The following is a 21,526-nucleotide window of genomic DNA, read 5'->3' on the forward strand; positions in this document are numbered from 1 at the left end:
TAACAAAAACTATCTAAGTAAATACCTACTATACGAACTTAGTTATTATAAAAATAAAAAAAATAAAGCATCGTCACAAATAGTGTGCAAAATTTATCTTTTCTAAAATAATAATTTGGTTGGAACTAAAGTGGTCTGAAATCCAAATTGAACAGCTGATCGAATAAGGTAAAATTGTTGTTACAGTGTATGACAACGACAACAATATCAGTTATTATTTACTAAGAGGCCTCAAAAACTACTTCGATTGCTCCCACTCCCCCATTTTATGAAAGAATAAAATGGGCAAAACTGTTTTATTCCAATTTCAAATGAGATGGCATGTTCCTCATTCTATGTAGATGCAGATCCCAAGTCAATGTGTTCCTCTTGTTGGTATAGTTCCCAAGGTGTCGAATAAAGATCCCAAGGTAACATGTGGTGATTAGCTCTAAAACCCTAAATGATAAACCCTAAGCCATCATCAATTTTAGAAAATATTTTTTAATTTTCAATTCCAATTTTATAATGAGAGAGGTTTTAAAATTTTATATTTTAAAAAATTATAACATTCATTTTCAACATAAAGTTGTCCTTGGATTCATAGGTTGTAAAACACAAAATTGTTTTAAACCTAAATATTATTTAAATACTTAAATTTAATAATATTTTATATAAATATATTATATTATAATATTATATCAATATTTTTAATAAATTTATTTGATTGTAAATGTCATCGTCAACTTAACTTAATTTGTAAACAAAAACATAGCCAGAAGGTACGTGAAGATCCTTACACAAATACTTCGACACTTAAATCAAACACTGAAAATTATAAAAATTGTATTGAAACCAATATTAGAGACATATATTTTTAGGAATGAATGTGTTTATTTATAGAAAGATATAGATTAATATTAAGTAATCATGAATTAAAATTTTTATAGATAACATCTATTTTAACTTTTTGAAATCCATTAGAATTAAGATTCTTATATTTTAGAATCCCTTAAAATTATGATTTTTGTGGATGATATTTATCCTAATATTTTAAAATTATTTTAGAATTAAATTTTTTTATGAATAATTATTTATTTATTTCTTCAAATATTTGACAGAATTTTTAAATATCATAATTATTTAATTTATGGAACCCCAATTACGAGAAAATTTATATCTTCTAGTCTAAAGAATTATGGGAAGACTTTTGGATATTTTTAGTCTTTTAATAAATTTTTATCTATAACATAATAATATTAATATAAAATATGTTAAAATAACATTTATTAGACTGTCAAAATCTTTCATACTTCCCGTTTTAAAAAGATTCCCAGTTTCCAATTTCCCCACCGTTAAAAGCTAAAACCTTTTTCAACGATGGGACCACAAGGTTATAGGCGGGCTGCTGAATGCCCCAATTCTTGCTATTTCCAGGGCTGAAGTTTCTGCCGCCAGCACGCACTAAAACCCCCTCTATGGGTTAGTCAATAAAAAAATTATTTTTTTTCAACTAAAGGTGTAACTAAAAAAATTAAAACTTTTAAATAAATATTTATTGGATGTGGAGATTGATAGTGAGATAAGTTTAATTTTTAAATAAAATTAATTAATTTTTATCATTATATTCAATTATGCATTAAAATCTGATATAATTTAAAAATTAAAAGCTATATTTCTATATTTAGGTTGACGGTCAATGGATCACCGGCCTGGTAATAGAACTTTCAAAGTTTCAACTGACGCATTCATTAAGTAGACGGGCGTGGGTGTGTACGTCACCTTCGTTGCCTCATGATCGTCACTTTGTGATTTGTGACTCATTCCTGAATATGAAATTATGAATGTGTGTGTGTATATATATATATATTAATGTATATTTATTTCTCTGATTACGAAACTGCATGTTCCAAAAGTTTAATGTGATATGATAGAATTGTAACCAATCTCTGATTAGTGATTAGCTTGTTGAATCACGAGGAGGAGTCAGACTCCAACTACTCAAAAAGGATAAAATAAAGGCATGGGAGAACCAGATGGCATCTTCTCTCTGCTTTTCCTCTCCCTTCAAGGTTTCCCAAAATATGGGGTTCTGTGTTTTGGGTCTTCTCCAACTCCAACAAAAATTTGTGCTCTAAATTGTATGCACCTATATATATATATATATGTATATGTACACAGGCACACACACGCGAACAAATAGTAAATCAATATTTTAATTTTTCTTCCTTTGTCTTCTGTTTGGTTCTTCAAGAATCAACACAGGCCGTTGAAATTCTGCGCTTTCTTCTAATCAATCGGCCAAAACGGGAGGTAGGTATGTCGTTGCCTCTCAATTTCTCTCCGTCTGCGTTCTGTTGATTGCATTATTAGTTTCTCCTTGAATTTTTCAATTTTTTTCTGGGAAAAAATTGATTGGGTTTTTCATTGCAAGAAAAGTAAGAGAGAAATCATTATTTTGATCATGCTATTGAAAATTTTTCACTTTTTGAAATTTGTGCTGGGGTTTGTAATCTTCCATTAAGATAACAGCTTTCCTGATTCTGATGATGAATAATGTTATGTTTATATTTACTTTTTTACAAACTTCAAATATATGATTTTTTTTCCCTGTTTCTGATTCTCTGCTTTTATCTATTGTTTATTTTCACTGTCATATGTTTTCTATTGTGTTTCGCTTTTATCTAAGAATATGCTTCTCTATGTTCTGAATACTTCTAATGGCAAATATATCTGTGCGTGCGTGTGTATTATTCTACTTGTTACTGCATTTAGTGTATATGGATCCCGTGAACCATTCTTTCCCCACTGCCATTATCATTGTCCTGTGACAAAGCTTTATATTGAATCTTCTCAGAGTTGCGTAACGTTGTAAAGATCAAAATTGTGTAATTAGGAATGTAAATTCCTGTATTCTGATAAGCATAAGCTATTCCTACTTGCCCTTTCACATGAATTGTTTTGATTCCCTTTTTGGGTCACATAGCTGTGTAAATTTACTTATAATGTCTAGTTGCAAATATGATATTCTGTTATTCTGAAAGCAGTATATAATATTTTGCAGCTATTTCTTTCAGCATTGTTGTATCAGAACCCTGCAAAACAATTCCTACATCTCCTTTTCGTTGTTCCCGTTCATCTTTGCGATTCTGATTGGACTCCTGGATTGGAGATGAGAACTGTTCTCCGCCCTGTTCGACAATTTCAGTCAGCTTTTCGGCATCAAGGAGGCAATTTCTCAAGTGTTTTATCTAGAAAGCACAATTATTTAGCCAATACAAGGCTTGGTTCTGCCAACAAGTGCTTCTTCAATGCCAAAAATTGTAAACATAATCATCCCTCTTATGTGAACTCAAGAGCTCTATTTGCTGATGCTGCTAAAGTAACCACTGGAGGTTGGCTTCTCGGTGATCTTCCTACTTTTTCTCAAACTGGTTTAGTAATATTTGGCACAGTTTTAAAAGGCATCTTTTGGGTTTCATTTGATTATACTACAGAATTGAGCAGAGGAGGACCTCTAGTTGAGTATGAGCGCAGAATTGCTGCAGGCGAACTTGTTGATGGCGATAGTTATCAGGTATAGTGATCGATGCAATTCTTCATACTTATTTGTAAGTTTTGCAAGGAAAAAGGAGATTTCAACCATAACTGGGTGGATATTTAGCCTCTTCAAATTAATGGCTAACCATAGTACATTCAACCTGTTAACTGACACTGAGAACAAACACATAAAAACTGAGAGCAAAATTAAGCGGGCCCTAAGGGAGTGTTTGAAGGATTTATTGCCCGTGTATCTGTTTTTGGTTTTCCTTTATGAGTTGATACATTGACAGCATTCTTTAGGTGGGCACCTTGAGAGAACTGCAGAGACTCTATGATGAGCTTGTTGACTCGGCTGATGCTTGCCGGTTAGACCGCTATGCTGCCTCTGATAAAGCAAGCAGGTAAGATGTTTATACCCTTTCCAGTATTTAGTTTCTATTTAAATGGCAGTAATCATCTTCTTGTTTTAATTGCTCATCACTGTCGATTCTCTGTGTACTTTGTTTGCAGGAGTAGATGGTTCTGGTCGCGCATCATTCCCCAGCCTTCATACTCACCGGTGAAAGGACTCTATCTCTATGGAGGAGTAGGAACAGGAAAAACTATGCTGATGGACTTATTTTACGATCAACTGTACTTTGCTTCTTTTACTTGATGTTATATAATTTGATTTTCCTTGCTTGGAGAATTGAGACCTATCTGCTCATTATCAAGCATTCACTGGTTTTCTCTCTGAATACAAATACTTTCTCAGGCCTAACAGCTGGAGAAAGAAGAGAATTCATTTCCATGACCTCATGTTGGATGTCCACAGCCGCTTACGGGTAAGAATAATCCATTTTGCATTGCAAAACTGAGTATAGGGTTTAAACTTTAGTACTGAAATATTGTCTATAATCCCCAGAAGCACAAGGGTGTGGCCGATCCCCTTGAAGTGGTTGCAGCGGAGATATCCGATGAATCAATCTTATTATGTCTCGATGAATTTATGGTATGTTGGTGTGTGGAATAGAATCTTATTCTTTGATGATGGATTGACATCTGCTAGCTTTCTATTTTCTTTTCATCATCGATTTTTTATTCTCTTTTTTTTTACCTTTCATAGGTGACTGATGTTGCCGATGCCCTGATTCTAAACCGTTTATTCAGACATTTATTCAATAATGGTGTGGTAAGTTGTTAAACATCCTTAGTTGTCCATCTTCCTGGATGGTTTCTGCAGCAACAAATCAACACGTATTTCTGCAAGAATAGGTTCTTGTTGCTACTTCAAATCGTGCTCCAGATAACCTTTATGAAGGTGGACTGCAGAGAGATCTTTTTCTCCCATTTATTTCCACTTTGAAGGTATGCAAATGAGGGTTCCTTGTTGAGCTTCTTTACAGTTGATGTTGAGTTTACAGAGGCTTGAACAGTTGAACTTCTTTACAGTTGCGTTTATTCTTTTGTTAACTTACTTTTATGTAGGAAAGGTGTATAGCTCATCAAATTGGGTCCTCAGTAGACTATCGAAAAATGACTTCGGTAATAAGATGATCTTCTCTCCTTTTGCTTTAGCTGGTCAAAATCTTCATCACTTAAACCCATAACCCTAAACTGCAGGCCCAGCAAGGCTTTTACTTTGTCGGGAAAGAGTCATCTTCCCTTCTTAAGGAAAAGTTAGAACAGATAATTGGAAAACACACGGCTTCACCACAAGAAGTTGAAGTCGTTATGGGGAGGAAATTATTTGTATGTGATGTAAATTCTTTTAATGCTTTTCTGTGGCATAAAAGGCAGTTTACATAGTGATCGTCTTACTTTGATCTCTCATTATTTAGGTTCCACTGGGTGCTAAAGGATGTGCGTACTTTCCCTTTGAAGAGCTCTGTGATAAACCACTTGGTGCTGCAGACTATTTTGGACTGTTCAGTAAGTAATGCTTGAGATAAAACTGTGATCTATCAATTGTATAGCGTATTTCCTTTCAGACTAACGTGTTAGTTTTATTATTCCTTTCTGGCAGAGAGCTTCCATACCCTGTCGTTGGAAGGGGTGCCAGTTTTTGGACTCCATAATAAGACAGCAGCATACCGCTTTGTCACTCTAATTGACGTTAGTTCCCTTTCCAAATTGTTTTTGTTTTAATTTAGAAAAAGGGCGTCAATGTCCCTCACTTTGTGAGGGTTGGGGGAGGGCCGTTTTACACAACCTCCCCCTTACTTTTTGCAAAGAGACTGTTTTTCTAAATTTAACTCTTGACCTTCCGGTCACAAAGGAGCAATCTACCGTTACCTAGTTATTTGGCTCCATGTCTGACATGAAATGCAGAAAATTGTACCCTACCCATCTTGGAAGGGCCATGGCATGATTGGAAAGATGATTGACCTAGCTTCTTAGTCATGACATTGAGATATTATGGTCTTACAAAATGCACAATCACGGATAGAGATGGTTGGAGAGCTACAATTATGTAGCCAACCTGCCTAACAAGATGAATGCTTGTGATTTTTCTTCTTGTTGGAAGTTAGACGAGAAACTGATGCTTTTTCATTATCACAACAGGTGATGTATGAGAACAAAGCCAGATTGATTTGTACTGCTGAGGGGAGTCCTTTTGATCTTTTCCATAGAATTGTGACAGTATCTGATGCTCAACAAATGGCACCCAGAACCTCTTCAAGGTCAAGGAGAAATGATGATATGGACCTTTGTGTGGACAATGAGTTGGGGTTTGCTAAAGATCGCACCATTAGTAGGTACAGTGTTTGGCCAAATTCTTGCTTTCTGATATCCTTAGTAGTTTGTTTTAGGAAAGAATTTGTTTCTCTGTGTTTTGTGAATTCTACTTTATGCCATCTGCTCTATTCGCCCACAGCTGGAATTTTGTTAAGAACATGCATTCTTGGACTGAAATTGACTCCCAAGGATTGGCTTTGGTAGTGAGAGATTATAGTTGTCTCTTCAGTGACCAGGATTCAAACCATCTTTAAAGCAAACTCACAATACAGACTTTTGTGTGCTTGTTTTTGGGTTAGTTGAGGGTACCCTTGCGTTTGCCCAATGTACACCCAAATGATAGGAGTGAATTCTCATTGTTATGGGAAAGTAAAAAAAACGAAAGTGTTTGGGTAGCATTAGTTCATTCCTTTTAACTTCAACGTTATATAGTATGGGCAGCATATTTTAGGTTATCCTAAAACTTTGTTTGAGACTATGAGAGATTTAGTAATGGAATGGAATGTAAAATATTTTCTCCTCATTTGAGGGGAGTATAATTGGAGATCTGTCTCCTTGTTTAGAAGAGCAATGGAAATAGATGAAATGGATGGATATTAAACAACAAATGACCATTAAGGTTAAGGACAACTTTGAACCTCTAAAACACTATTAAGGTTAATGTTGTCAAACCACAAAAGCAAGGTTTCTATCCATTCTTCCCCAATTTGCGGGAGACAAAAAGTAGGGCATTGGATGGGACCCGTTCCGTTCAATTGCTATTGTCTCTCCCAAAAGTGGAGAACTCACCCGCCTGTATGTACTGCTCTAATTATTTTCTTTTGATGATGGTGACCCATGTTCTATTGTATTGCAGGTTAACAGAGATGAATAGCAGACAGTACTTGGAGATGCATGCTGCCATGTTAGCAGGGGAACGAGAACACAGTTGACAAGCAATTAACAAACAGAGGATACTCGGAAGTGCATGTTCAGAAGAGTAGTGTTGTCTGTAAGACTAGTAGATGCCGCTTATTATGAGTTTTGGCTGCTTTCTTGGTGGTGGTTTTGACACCAAATGGATACAATAGAAGCTGAATTCTTGAGCTGAATAAAATGTAATTTATCAGCTTGCAAGGTTCTAATCTCATTCAGCAATTGTAGCAAACAGTTTTTAGTGCTGTACAAATAAATAAAAAGCAGCTGATTTGTTCCCATCAGCAGCAATGGTCCCTAGCATGAATCATCACAATAATCATTTGCAAGACATTATGGCCTTTCAAGAATGCAATTCCATATATCAAAAAATGAATTACCCTTCCTAGTGTTCCTTGAGTGAGGAGTTTTGTACATGAAAATACCCTTTAAAACTTATAAAATTATATAAAAATAAAAAGATATGTGAAAGACATGTCCACTAAGAATAATGATACGTAGCCCTAAAGGTGATAACAAATTTCTATTAATAATTAGTCAAAAAAGACTATCAATAATAATTTTAAACTCTTTAATATAACATCTTTAAAATGTTTTCATTTATGGAAAGTATCCATTTCGTCTTCTTTTGACCTATCAAATTTTAAAGCTACAAAGTATACTTAGTTTTATTCTATTGTAAACCTAAACAATTTAAAAAATCACAAAATAATTAAACATTATCTATTTTTAGTTATTTTATGACTTCTCATTTTCCTTTTTTTTTTCAAATTTACCCAAATTTCATATATTTGAGCAGGGCAATTTTGAAAAAGGATTAAAAAATTATGCCCTAAATATAATTTTTAGAAACTTAAACAGCGACTCTCAGCTTTATGTGGTTGCACTGTCAACGAGAATGTCTTGTAATATGACTCAAGAGAGGTTGGAAGATCATTGACTAAGGGCATTTTGATTGTTTATATTTTTTTATGAAAAATGATAATTTTTTATATAAATTTTAATTTTGGTAGTGTTTGATTAGCTATACTTTTCAAGTAATTCAAATTCTCACTTTTAGTTACGTGATGGCCAATTCTCGCTTTTGTTGGAAAACCAATTCTGAAAGGGGCTCGAAAAAAAAATTCTAAGGAATTAAAAAAGAAAAAGAAGAAGAAGGAGAGCAAAAGCACAACGAGAGGGCAAGCAAAAGCGACGGTGAGTGGCTAGTGACGATGACGATGGTGGCAACGACGACTCCTTCATCCTCAAGTTGTATGTGTATTTGTGTATATATATTTGATTTTTTTGAATATTTTATATAATATATTTGATTTATTTTTATATAATTCTTTGTAATTCAATGACAATCAAATACCAAAAGTTAAAAAAATATTATAATTTTTAGATAGAAAATTAAGCTAATTAAACACTTTTAATTGATATTTTTGCTAAAATTTAATTCTAAACAATTCAATTACTTAAAAAATATTTTTTTTTTCATACAAATTCCATATTTACAATTTAACGCCCCCTTAATGTTGGTGTTAACCCCCTGAGTAGCTCAAGTGGTCAATCGCGTGGTTTTCGAGTGCTGGGTATGTCGAGGTTGTGTGTTCGAATCCTGGGCAATGCGGTAGGTATCGCCTATCTACACGGGGGACCACGGGTACGAGTCTCGACCTGGACTTACCTTGGACAGATTCGATTGCCCGGTTTGGGTCGGGCCCATAGGTTATATGGAAGAAAGTGACGATCTCTGCCAAAGACTTATGTATCGGGGCTTCCTCCGATTCCTATATTAAAAAAAATAAATAAATAAATAAAATGTTAGTGTGAATCAAGTCACGTGGTCAATGTGAAGAAAAAAGATGGATGACATTAAAATAAAAGGGATCAAGGTAAAAAAGAGAGGAAAATATCTGCAATTGAACCAATTTAATTCTTACGATCATCAATTTGAATGTAAATTCATTGCACAATCGCTTGGCTAATCGTTCCTTCATCTAGTTGTGATCCATGAGCTGGATCAGCTCGCGGATTGCTCCCCAATTGAACTTTCCAGTCCAATTCTACTCTTAACAATATTGCTATTTTTATGAAGGCATCATATTCCTAATTTGTAAATCTAGAATTTCAATCATTTTTAAGTCTTATTATTATTTAAGTGAACCTATGGCCGATGAAGAGATTAGGGCCATGCTATATAAGTATTTCATATGGTACATAATATATCATACATGATAAAAATATCTCTCGCGTTTTAGGTGAAGGGTATTTTAATCATGCGTCTTATCATTTTACGTCGTCTCACCGCCTCACTTCATCACCTTGAGTGAGAGATATTTTGAACATTTTAACTATATTAGGTAGTCTATGGTATAACTCATGAAGTACTAATAGCATTTTTAAAAGGTTATTAGTATTTTTAAAAATAAAGTCTAATAAGATGTTAAAAGATAATTAAAATATCTCAACAATTAAAATAAAATAAGCCCTTACAGGGTAATCTTGGAGTGCAATTTTGTTCACCCCCTTTAACGGGGTGAACATCACCCTCACAATTTTTGTGAGGGTGATGTGTAACGGAACGGCATTTCATTCAAAACAAAATGTCGTTCCGTTACATATCACCCTCACAATTTTATGAGGGTGATGTTCACTCCCATTAAAGGGGTGAACAAAATCGCACTCGTAATCTTGACTCTTTAGAGTCTCGTCCAGCCTATTTTAACTTAAAAAAAGAAAAATAGGCATGTTAGTAAAATTCTATTACAGCAAAAATTTTGGCACCTAGACCCCCAACAGCTAAAGATTTGCCCCATCAAAAAAGTGCAGTTGGATGGTTAATTTTGGCACAAGATTTTAAGCAATTTTATGAGAACTCAGCCAATCGATGAAGCATGTAATTTAGACGGAAATTGAGCACTAATAATATGATCATTTGCTTATCGCTTGTTTCTAATAACACGGTCAGCAAATGTGAGCTCACCTCAGTTCAGTATTATTATAAATGACATAGAGATGAGAGAGCGGCAATGTAACGTAGCCATCAAAAGGTTCTTTGAAGGATCCTCCAACTGAAAATAACAAGAGATTGTCCCAGGCCACATTCATAGAATTCCCAAAATCATTCAAAATTGACACGAAATTTAGAGATATCCCACGTGTAAAAACATAGCATTTGGCTTACAATCCAAAACTATATTACCTGCCCGGAATGTGGCTATTTATGTGTGAGTGCATTGAAAAGGAAACATGAAAAGATTTTTACGAAGATCCTAGCTAGCACAGCTTTGCTTCCTTATGGTCTCTTTGCATATCCAACACTCGCCAATATATGTTTCGGTGTCGAATGAATTGACATCCCCGAATTGGAAGATCAGGTACAACATGAAATTAGCCGTGATGGCAACCAACGACTGTAAGCTAAAACGAATATCCAAAATTTGATCATGATAAGTAAACTTTTGCGTCCTTCCTCGTGACAACCATGTTTAATTTGTGTCCCAAGAAATGTTTACATTCAAAATTTTGTGTACATGAGAGAACTAAAGAAGGTGAAAATCATAAATCTACTTGCAACGTAATAATAGCTTTTATTTGGCTGACTTCCTCTTATTATTATTTTTGTTTTGATTTACAAGCATTACCTTCACCTATTTTTACCCCCCCCCCCCCCAAAAAAAAGAGCAATAATGACTGCAAGCATCCAACGGCCAAGCTGCCAAAATTTGATGTTATCAACTATTTGTTTAGTTTATGGGGGTCTCGAACAAGCTCGAAGGAACCTGAAAAACAAATTTTATACTTGTCAGCAAAGCTGCCAAAAAAACCTAGGAGAAGAAAGGTCATGAAACATAAAACCTGAACAAGCTATGGACTCACTACATACATAGATAGCATTTGTTAAACTAAATAAAATAAAGTTACATCAATATAAACTTGTAATGTTTTCCAAACTAAGATATAAAATGATCAAGATAAATCTGAAAATCATTCCAAATTTTTTATTAAACTGTTAGTTAATTTTTTTTGGAGTGCACTAGAGGACACATGTGTTATTTTTTCTTATCTGTAAAGACCAAAATAAATTTATCCAGAAAGGGGGGGGAGAGAAATTTATTTAAAAAAACCTAAATAAGAAGTCACGTGACTTCTTTTTCAATGGTCGCCAGATAAATTTAAACACAATGTAAAACACTTTTGTCTGAAATATTTTTCATATTCCACTTTTTCCGATCTATATATTGGTTAACAAATACTACCATAACAGACTAAAATAAAATAATAACAAGCACTCCCGGCAACCATATGGGTAGTGGCATCAGAGACTAGAATTATAATGATGATACAGACTGCACTGTTACAAATCAACAATTCTCTTCAAATGATGGATTTACATACAAGACCAACCATAGAGAGGCAAACAAAGGCATTAACTATACGAACAACCAAAATGCTTTATTTGTCTATAAGTATACATCTGTAGAAGAGATAATTTTTATTTGTTTTACAGTTGCTGTAAATTCTTGTTAGAATGCCACTTGTCTGCCATGGTTAGGATGTTGTTAGACTGTTTAAATGCCGTTGCTTTCAGTTAGTTTGTTATAATCAAGTTGCTCAACTTGCAAGTTGTTTGTCAACAAGGATTAGCTGAATATAAATACTCAGCTAATTCTTATTTCTATTATTGAGAAAGGCATTATTCTTTCAGGAACACTCCTCTCTTTTCCTCCCATGTTTTCTCTCAATCTTTATTCTATTTTCTTTCTTCATTACTACCTTGAAGCTCTCGCTTCAACATCTAGGGGCTGAATAGAGAGAAAGTGATAACAAAAACAGAAGAAAACTTTATACCTTCAAATGGTGAGGCATTATCTTTATATCAAAAGGAGCATGGAGCCATGCATCGGATGAATACAATAGAAAATTCTCCGGCGTACTGGTATACACGTCAGCATAATGATGGATGTTATAAGAAAAGGCAGATTCTTGACCCGTGTCAGTGAGGAAGGTAGCCCCAAAGGACTTATTAAACATGTTTTTCATTGCACAGCGTGCCTTCTGCCTCTCCACATTTATATCCCACAAAAGAGATTGGAAAGCTTCACTTCTTTGACTATTGGCAACAGTTGCATGCAATTTACCAAGAAGCTCTTGCATTATATGAAATTTTGCCTGTATCCGCAAGAAATATCAAAACAAGGTAGATTTAAGAATTCACAAAAATAAAAAATGAATGAAGTCAATAAAAAACTTTATTCTCAACTGAGACAATAAATATCTGTGCCTTATCTGAATTTTATCATGTGGAAAAGGCAAAGCCAAATTAGGACAATAAACCAGAACTTTTGCCATATGAATCCTTGGATTCAGTTGTGTCGGGTTCTGGCAGGTGTGTAACTAAAGTAAGAGGTTATCAAGCTTACAACATTTACTCTTAAGGTCTTTCATTGAGCACTAGATTTTACATTGTAAAAGTCCAATGGAGAAACACCCAGAGAGCAAGGGGCATTGATTAGTGTAGTAACTAGATACCACCCTCTTTAGATATACTGCCTCTTTCCAGAGTCTAGATTTTTTCTAGTACTTCTAAATCATCATACCCCTTCAGCCTTAGACTTAGAAACCTGAAGGACTGTAAGAAGATAGACAGCAAATAAGTTTAAAGTTTCTATCATGCTGCTTCAGCAGAAGCAGACCTTATCAACTCAGTGGGTTTTTATCTTATTCTATATGTTCCAAATATCATCATACAGCTTATTTAGCATATCTAATATTTCTTTTGATTGTTTTCACAGTGGTAGAAATACAATACTACACGGTTTCATATATAGTTTTCTCCAAATCATGTCTATATGTCAACTTACTACAGTCAAATTTGTGCAGAGAAGTTTATGGATCTCATTAAACCAAAAGTCCTGTAAAACATCTATTCTAGCTTGCACATGGTAGCACATGCATGAGAAAGACCATGCTGTACGATACTAATCAAGTTAACAATAAGTTTTTCTACAATTTTCAGAAAATACATGGAGGAACCATCAAAACATGTACATAATCCTTTCTAGCATATTACAAGCATGACAAAGCCAATCTCAAGTCCAATGAATGAGTACGACCTTACCTGTTCAAAACGGTAACAATCCTCATTTTGTATCCGTATCTCATTCTGAATAATCACCAAGATGAACACGTGAAAGGTCAGTCTTTAAATATAATAATTGGAAAGAGGAAATGATTGAATATCAAATCAACAAATTAGAAATCGGAAATACACTTTTACTGTTAATAATTGCATTGCCCCAGCATTGGCAAAAATTTCATTGATCACTAATCTTTCTAAGGTCACCTAGATATAGGTTTTGGTTCAATTCCAACCATAAAACCAGCTTCTGTCATCAGTTTTCCTCCTAATGAATCCCATTTACCATCGATCTACACCTATAATGGACCATTCTTGCACATCTAGTAAAACAACAGCAAGCTTTAATCCTACCACAATGGACAGTTGTGTAAATGTTTGGCCCGTTTCCTCAACTTACACTTCTTGAAACAATTGTAGTTTTGACAGTAGCACACAAGATCATGGGGTGAATGGTATATTGTGTCTTCTCATCAACACACATTTCCAGTTTGTTTGGCAGTTGTTAGGTCAAACATCTCCAAGAACCCAATTGACCTGGAGACACTATGATAATTAATACATATCCTCTGGACTATGGATGCATGATAAAGCTTATATTAGCAAATCAAATCAATTTGGTTTCATTGAATCCAGTGAGCACACAAAACTTCCATCCTTTTAAGTATTTAGATTGCTCTCCTTCCCTTTTAGTGATTCCTTCTGTGCCCTTGGGCATTCCTTCTGTCCAGTCACTTAATGATTTATACCAACTCAAAAGAAGAATCTCCCTTCCCCGTAGACCTTTGAGCAATTTCTAGCGACCAAAGACAATCTCCCACTCTTTTAGATGAGGATGACATCCAGATTCATTCTTTAAACTCGTGTTACCAATAAAATTTATTTATGGATTTTGAAATGTTTCTTGCTGGAAATTGAAGTGTATATAAGTAGCTGGACTGAATTTCTTTCTGTTTTCTGTTTCATTTTTAATTTTGCTTTGTTCTTTTTGCATTTATTTCCTTCTCTCGGCAACAGAAGACCATGCAGCCCATATAAACAGCTTGTGCACGCAATCCATTACTTCAGCACTGTCTTAAATCACCCCTACATTAGATAAATATGTTTCGTCACCTGATATTTGCCCGCATGAGGTTTAAGAGTGAACAAATCTAGATAATGCATAGAATCACATCAACTATCCTGTATCACCCATGATTTTAGGAAACCTGACAATAGTTTACTGCCACCAACATTAAGTTTTCAACCTGTGCTAATCTAAGTATAAAAAAAAAAATGATAACCAAATGAATAAGGCAGTACATCATGTGGAATTAGACCAATAAAAAGATATCCAAGAAGGAGAACTTAGCCATGGGACTCAGCATTTTTTTTCAATTGGGGATGGACAAAGTGAAATTGGCTTTGGGCAACGACACATAAGGTGAAACCTTGGGGTCATGCAATCATTTTCCATATGTGACATGGGAAACAAAAACTGCCAGCCATGCAGAGCTGGCTTTATTATTAGGCTTATTTGAGGTTTCTCTTATGATAAAACACCAGCATGTGTTGCATAATAAAAAACATGTTTTTCTGGAACAATATGCAATAAATTCCAGGACTATTTGGTGTTTGTGGTAGACAGAACACCATTAGAACACAGAGATGCTAGATGCTTATAAAGAAATCTATATAGAGCAAGACGTTCTGGATGTAACGTGCTTAGCTTGCATCACTTCTAGTTCAATGTGTACTACAACATCCATCTATTTTATAAATAGCTTGGAGTGCTGTAGAAGAGATTGGTTCAGTATTTGGTCAAGATTTTTTGACATGGAGTGTTGCTAATATAGCTAGAGTTCAAGAGTCTAGATTTAATATTTGAAGCAAAGGAGACAATGCAACTACTGGAATACTAGCTTCAACTTCTAGTTCACAGCCAATGTTGGTTGAAGAAATCAATTAGATGGCACAAATGAGGAAGATGATAAGAACAATAACTCCAATGATCAAAATGACTTTCTTAATCTATGATTAAATCATTGACAATTAATTATAAGACCCTCTTTTATTCTCTTTTAGCATCAATTTTTGTCTTGACGGTATTATCTAGTCATCTAGTTGCAATTATTTCATCATCTCTTTACTTTTTTTCTATAATTTGCATTTCGTTTCAATTGAGTGTGCACTGGCGGTCAAGCTCTAGAAGGCCTTTGCACTTGAATGCGCATAAGACTTTAAAAACACTGGGTAAGGTGATGTTTCAGGGTGATGTTGTACATCTAGATTTAAAAGGTTTCTTACAATTTATCCATATTGCCAAACAGTTCAATGATTTTAAAGTGAGACTAGAAGCCTGCTTGGTATTGCTGTGCTTTTTAGGCACAACAGCTTTTAATCAGCTTTTTTGGAAAAGTAGTGTTCAGTGAAGTGAAACCTTGCTTTTAAAGCACAACTGTTTCTTTCAAAAAAGCAGGTTAAGTTGCTTTAAGCAAAAGCAAGAGACCCCCTACTTTTTATCAAATGCACAGAAGCTTTCACAAGGATCCACAATCATTAGAACTCTATTTACTTTTATATCCAGTCTCTCTATTCATAATTATACCACTTTTCATAATAGCTATTTAACATACTGTCCCTTTTAAGTCATTTTACATATCTACAGCATTGCCAATAAAATATTAACTAAACAATTATTACATGTTTTTAATATTAAGAAGCACAACATCACATTCAGTTACCAAACACTGCTTAATCAACATTGTTTTCACGGCACAACACAATAAAGCACAGCACAGCAGTCACTACACAGCAGAACACAGAAATACCAAACTGGCCCTAGAAGCTCAACTTATTGAGGCCTTTATAGTTTAACGTTTCCTTATTTGTAGTGTGATATAAGGATTAAAGAGCACATGCCAAATGAGGCTTAAAATAAGACTAGTAACCTTAAACCAACTAAAAGATTGGAGAAGGCTTAAAAGGACCATACTTCATTTAGTTTAAGACAGTTAGATGATTGATGTTTCCGATATACCGAGGGTCAAAAAATGCTTTTGGACCATAAATAAGCTAAAAGATGAGAACTATGATAGCTAGAGATGCTCAATTTAGGGGGCTGGCATGGCAGCCAATCATAGTTGTAACAAGCTGTTTTAAGGGCCTGAAATCAGCCATGAAATGTGCGAAAAAGTTCCCAAAAGGGTTTTAGAGAGATTTGGGGATGATTAGAAGGCAAAAGGGTTAAGAACCTGTTTGGTAGTGGTATGGTGAAGGGAAAAGTTAATTTTTGGGGCATAAGCACTTTTATCTATTTTCTATACTGTTTGGCCATAATTTAAAAGTGCTTTTAATGACAACAAAAGCATTTTTTTCTGCAATTTAGCAGAAGCAGAAATTTGGACCTTTTGCTGTACAGCAAAAGCAGAAGCAGAAAAATAAATTGTTAATAGACAAACTTAATCTTAATGAACATTTAAATTTACAACTATTGTCCTTATATATAAATTTACAACGAGTGGTGGCCAGCCTCGTTGCCAGCCACCACTGCTTTACTATTTTCTTAATATATATATATATATAGTATGTATAGAATATAAAATAGGGTAATTCTAACCATTGCCTTAGGGGCAACGGTTAAGCAGCAATAAATGCACATTGCGTTTCAAACAAGGTGCATTTATTGCATCTTGTTTTTAGTTTCTAAACAATTCTATTGGTTGATTAAATAGTTCAAATACAATGCATTTATTATCAGCCAATAAAATTGTTTGGTGATTAAAAACAAGGTGCAATAAATACACCTTATCTGGAAAGAAGGTGCATTTATTGCCACTTAACCACTGCCCTAAGGTTAGCATTATCCTATAAAATATTTTTATGTAAAAAATGTAATAATTTTTTTATCAATTAAAAAATGTTTACTCATAAAATTAAAAAATATCAAAAGCATTTTAATATACAAGCACTATTAACTATAAAATCATTTTTCTCAATATCCTTTTGGTAATTTCATTATTAAAAGCACTTTTTTCATTCATTGGCCAAACACATATAACAACATTAAAAGCATTTTTAAATAATTTGGCCAAACGCAAAATTACTTTTTATAAAAAGTAATTCTTGTAAAAGTGCTTCTTGCAAAAGTGATTCTCACAACAGTAGAAATTTCACAGCAATGCCAAACAAAGGGAGATGGGTTCCTCCATCCTTTCGGTTTGGGTAGTGCGCTGTTTTGGGGGTCCAAGTGTTTAAAATAATACTAAAATAAGAGGTTGGTCTTATTTTCTTAAAGCACGAGCTTAGATTTAGGCTCAAACTGGAATTTAGATTGGTATAAATTTTGGTTTAAGGTGAGGCTCATGCAAAAAAATCACTCAGGATTCGTTTGGGCCCCAGATATGGACTTACGTGGTGAGTGTGTGATTTAAGGGTTAGGCCGAAGTGGAGGTAAATCAAACCTTAAAAATTTAAATAAACCTAAGGTCCAACTTAAAAAATAAATTAAGGCACAATAAGACCTAACTTAGACCCTACTAAATATAAGAGTATTCGACTCAAAGGAACAAGTGAGGCCCAAGTAAGTTAACACAAATGAGTAATCCAAAGTTGGGAAGTAACCAAACATGAAGGTTAATCTTAAGCCAAGGTCGCTAAGTGGGGAACACTAGGGTGTTTAGGTTAATCTTGGATGGGTTAATGAACTATAGTTGGATTAATGGTCTTGATGAATGGAATTATGCTAAATGGATAAATTTAATAATGATTAAATAAAAAATGAATAAAGTAATACTAAAATAAAAATAACAATAACTAAATCATAAAAAATTACTCTAACTTAAATCAATAATGCACCCAAGGGGAAGGGTCATCACATATACAACAAAAAACAGACAAAAAGACCAAAAAAAAAGCAAATAACATTTGGTACTTTGTGAACACCATTTTTCTTAAATAAACAACGAAATACAAAAATTAAGGAGCAGGACTCATTACCAAGCAAGTGACCTAATATAAAATAACTATAGTACCCATGTGCTCCTACTCAATGGTGTTGGCCATTGTTATGGACTTGTCTTCTTTTTCCACTTGCTCCTCAACCATCGTTACTAGGTCACAAGTCTACTATAATAAAAAGGAAAGCTAAAGGAAAGAGTTTTCCAGTGCATCAAACTTGGCCGAATACCACATTCATCTAAACTAGAAGGACAAGATTCTTAGAATAAACTGGATCTCAACAAACTCTTACAAAGTATCTGAAGTTGTGATTGCATACAGTCCATCTTCAAAACTAAGATTTGGTCAAGGTGTTAGGGAATGAATCAAGCAATAAAAAAAACTTGGAACAAAATCTCACACACACACACAAGACAAAATTTATGTGGTTCGGAAAAGAATGCTTACTTCCATGGTCACACTCGGTGTTTTTCACTATTTGAGAAGGCTACAATTACAAGAATTATGCCAACATATTTATAGACGAGAACTAGGGAAAATAGAACTCCTAATTCGAATAGGATTCCTAATCTATTTAGGTTTCAGAAACAATTTCCTGTTTAGGGTTCATGGGCTTTAGGTTTTAGAAACAATTTCCTGTTTAGGGTTCATGGGCTTTAGGTTTTAGAAACAATTTCCAGTTTAGGGTTCAGGGGCTCCACCTTTGAGCCCCTTTAAGGGGCATTGCCCCCTTGACCCGCAGTTAGTGCCAGCTCGACATAAGTGTCATAAATCGAATCAGGCTCCACATCTCCAACAAAAGGTACATAAGAACAGGTTGCAATTATTCAAGTAACACCAACACACTTTCAATTTTTCTGGAATTAATAATCCATTTTTTTGCATAAGTAATTTTTTTGTAGACAATTTTTTTTTTTTTTTTGGGCTCCAACTTTTACTAAACTAAGGTTTTGATGCTGGACATATTATGCTTGAAATGAACATAACAAATAACCTAGATTTCAAGATCAATTCCTATTGATTCAACATTTCTTGTTCTAAGCCATCAAAAAATTAATTAGGCTTTTTCCAAAAGTTATTCCAAGCAATGGAAAAAAACAAGTTGAAGTTGGGGGATTGGAGACATACTTCTAATTCATGGATGATGGCAGCAGTACGCCACCCAGCTTTTGAAGGACCTCGTAGATCGCTAAAGAGGTGATCTCCAAAGTAAATCACCTAATTATTGTGTAGCAGCAAACATTAGCAATTAAGTAAACACATTAACTAATTTTAACTCGCAGGTACATTTATAAAAATGGTTGAACATTTCAAGTATCATCTCATACAAGGAGCGTGTGGAAGTGAATTACCTGGGGACCATTCCACTTTGTAATTTGGAGGAAGGACTTAAGGCATCCATGGTAGTATATTCTATGGGGAAGAAATGAATCCACTTTTGAGAAGGCTAACGTATCCTTCTCTTCGTCATAACAACTACTCAAAGTCCATAGAAAAACAATGAACAAGGCCAACTAATTAGCATAAACCAAAGAGAAATGAACCAAGTAGAAGAAATTAACATATGAAGAAACATTTTATGACTTCAATTGGTTTTGATCGTTATCCAAGGAGCAGGTAAGCAATTAAGGTTGAAAGAGAAAAGGTTTGATCTTTCACTGCAAAAGATATAGAGAAGTAAGCCAGCTGGCTCTATCATGTCTCGCTTTGAGCATTTCCCATCTTTTTTTCAAGTCTTCCTTCCCCCCCTCCCCCCCCCCCCCCCTCTCTCTCTCTCTCTCTCTCTCTCTCTACATATATTTCTTCTAGTGTTATTAAAGACACAAAGTGCACTAAGGCGCAAAGGGTGTTGGAGCCAAAGCCGTAATGTGCAAAGCGAGGCGCAAGCCTGGTGGATACTAGACGCATGATGACTAAACAAAAAAATGTCCTAGTTGAAAAATAAAGTATAAAATAGGTTATAACTCCTAATAACATATTCAAAAGCACGTTATCAAGAAAATTAAAAAATTCAACATATACTAACTAAACAAAATATTAAAACAAATTATATACCGATAAACTTCAACAAAGCGCATACCATCATATTTTAGCAACCCACATATAAGCATCACAAAAGTTAAAAACTTTGTAAAAAAATTTAAAATCTATTGTTGGCACACACACACACACACACATATATAATGAAAAGAACAATAAAAAATGCCAATATAAACCCTAAAAACTTTGTAAGAATTGGAATCTCAAAAGTTTTTTTTCCCATTAGGATTCTATTAGATATAGTTAATTTTTAAAAAAGTTAAAGCAATAAATATAAACCCTAAATAGTAAAAAATTAAATAAAGTAATAAATAATAAATATAAATCCTAAAAACAGTTAAAAAAAAGCTAGGCGCGCCTAAGTCCAAGGATGCGCCTAAGGGCTTGGTGAGCCTAGGCATGCCTAGCTGGTCTATGCCTACCTGGGAGCATTCTAGGTGCCAAAGGTGTGCCTTTAATAACACCAATTTCTTCCTCTCTGGTTATTGTAGGGTGTGATTGTCTTTCTACTTTCCTTTTTTTTTTGGGTGGGTTGGGGAAGAGCGCCTGGGGTGGGGGGTTACAATGACTTGTTTGGACATTGACCCGCACATAACTGGAAGGAGTTACAAATATTAAAACAGGAAGAAGTACAAAGAATCTCAAAGATTTTTTATGCAGGTGCTGAATCCCTTCCTGAACAGGGCAATTATTGGGCACTTATTGCACAAGTCTGTCACTTCTTTGTCCAAAAACTTCACCTCTCTGATGTTTAGATTGTGTAGTTGAGGAGCATCATCAGACACTCCTAAAAATAGGATCAAAGCATGCCTTAACATACAACCTTTCTACAAAAAAAAAATGAAATTTCATCGCAAACCACAAGTTTCTTGATTATAAGCTCTGGCCTTTTAAGGCCAACTCAACTATGAGAGAAATATGGCACATATATGTATAGCCACCACAATTTATGCATCTAGCAAACACCTTCCAGGCGGTGCAAAGATTACATTGTAGAATATGTGCATTTGATGAAATGAAGAAAAGAGTTGTCAAGAATTAACAGTGTATAAGACTTCTGTCTAGTTTTATATGTAACCATCCTTCTATAACTATGTCCAGTTCAATATGTGAAGAAATATTTTACGGCTCTGTCAAATTCATGATCCACTTTATAAAACTTTAAATTTTGTGTTTCCACCTCATGTTGTTTCTATGTTGTTCTACATGATAGTGGATCTAGGAATGCATATCTCCACTATTTCTCATCAGGTTATAACTAGCAAG

General features: G+C 34.4%; 2 protein-coding genes across 5 annotated transcripts in view; one reads left to right on the plus strand and one right to left on the minus strand.

Moving 5' to 3' along the window:
- The first annotated feature begins 1,921 nt into the window (after nucleotides 1-1,921).
- LOC127793991 (uncharacterized) lies at nucleotides 1,922-7,439 on the plus strand. 4 transcript variants are annotated; one of them, XM_052324842.1, is made up of 16 exons: nucleotides 1,922-2,120; nucleotides 2,234-2,296; nucleotides 3,057-3,374; nucleotides 3,477-3,556; nucleotides 3,823-3,923; nucleotides 4,033-4,155; nucleotides 4,277-4,346; nucleotides 4,427-4,513; nucleotides 4,628-4,693; nucleotides 4,777-4,869; nucleotides 4,990-5,046; nucleotides 5,125-5,253; nucleotides 5,343-5,433; nucleotides 5,528-5,616; nucleotides 6,067-6,260; nucleotides 7,097-7,439. In XM_052324842.1, the coding sequence occupies exons 3-16, from the start codon at nucleotides 3,152-3,154 to the stop codon at nucleotides 7,170-7,172; spliced, it is 1,479 nt and encodes a 492-aa protein (XP_052180802.1). In that variant the 5' UTR covers nucleotides 1,922-2,120; nucleotides 2,234-2,296; nucleotides 3,057-3,151; the 3' UTR covers nucleotides 7,173-7,439. The 4 variants fall into 4 exon arrangements, with proteins under 4 accessions (XP_052180802.1, XP_052180801.1, XP_052180800.1 ...); XM_052324841.1 differs by having other exon boundaries at nucleotides 2,234-2,292; XM_052324840.1 differs by having other exon boundaries at nucleotides 1,923-2,120; nucleotides 3,044-3,374.
- Nucleotides 7,440-10,223: 2,784 nt separating this feature from the next.
- The window catches only part of LOC127793992 (uncharacterized), a 57,962-nt gene continuing 46,659 nt past the window's right edge, over nucleotides 10,224-21,526 (minus strand). The window contains exons 10-14 of the mRNA XM_052324843.1: nucleotides 19,573-19,696; nucleotides 19,349-19,438; nucleotides 13,265-13,309; nucleotides 11,995-12,315; nucleotides 10,224-10,925 (exon numbers count right to left, since the gene is read on the minus strand). Coding sequence (XP_052180803.1) covers nucleotides 10,890-10,925; nucleotides 11,995-12,315; nucleotides 13,265-13,309; nucleotides 19,349-19,438; nucleotides 19,573-19,696 — 616 coding nt within the window. The 3' untranslated portion in view covers nucleotides 10,224-10,889. The remainder of the gene's footprint in view (nucleotides 10,926-11,994; nucleotides 12,316-13,264; nucleotides 13,310-19,348; nucleotides 19,439-19,572; nucleotides 19,697-21,526) is intronic.

This window comes from Diospyros lotus, chromosome 2, assembly GCF_014633365.1.
Source record: "Diospyros lotus cultivar Yz01 chromosome 2, ASM1463336v1, whole genome shotgun sequence".
Lineage (NCBI taxonomy): Eukaryota > Viridiplantae > Streptophyta > Magnoliopsida > Ericales > Ebenaceae > Diospyros > Diospyros lotus.

Excerpts from the sequence above, each read along its gene's own strand:
- LOC127793991 (XM_052324842.1), top strand. The coding sequence starts at position 3,152 with ATGAGAACTGTTCTCCGCCCTGTTCGACAATTTCAGTCAGCTTTTCGG. Across the intron at positions 3,557-3,822 it reads TTGATGGCGATAGTTATCAG|GTGGGCACCTTGAGAGAACT; the intron begins GTATAGTGATCG and ends AGCATTCTTTAG. Across the intron at positions 4,694-4,776 it reads ATTTATTCAATAATGGTGTG|GTTCTTGTTGCTACTTCAAA; the intron begins GTAAGTTGTTAA and ends CTGCAAGAATAG.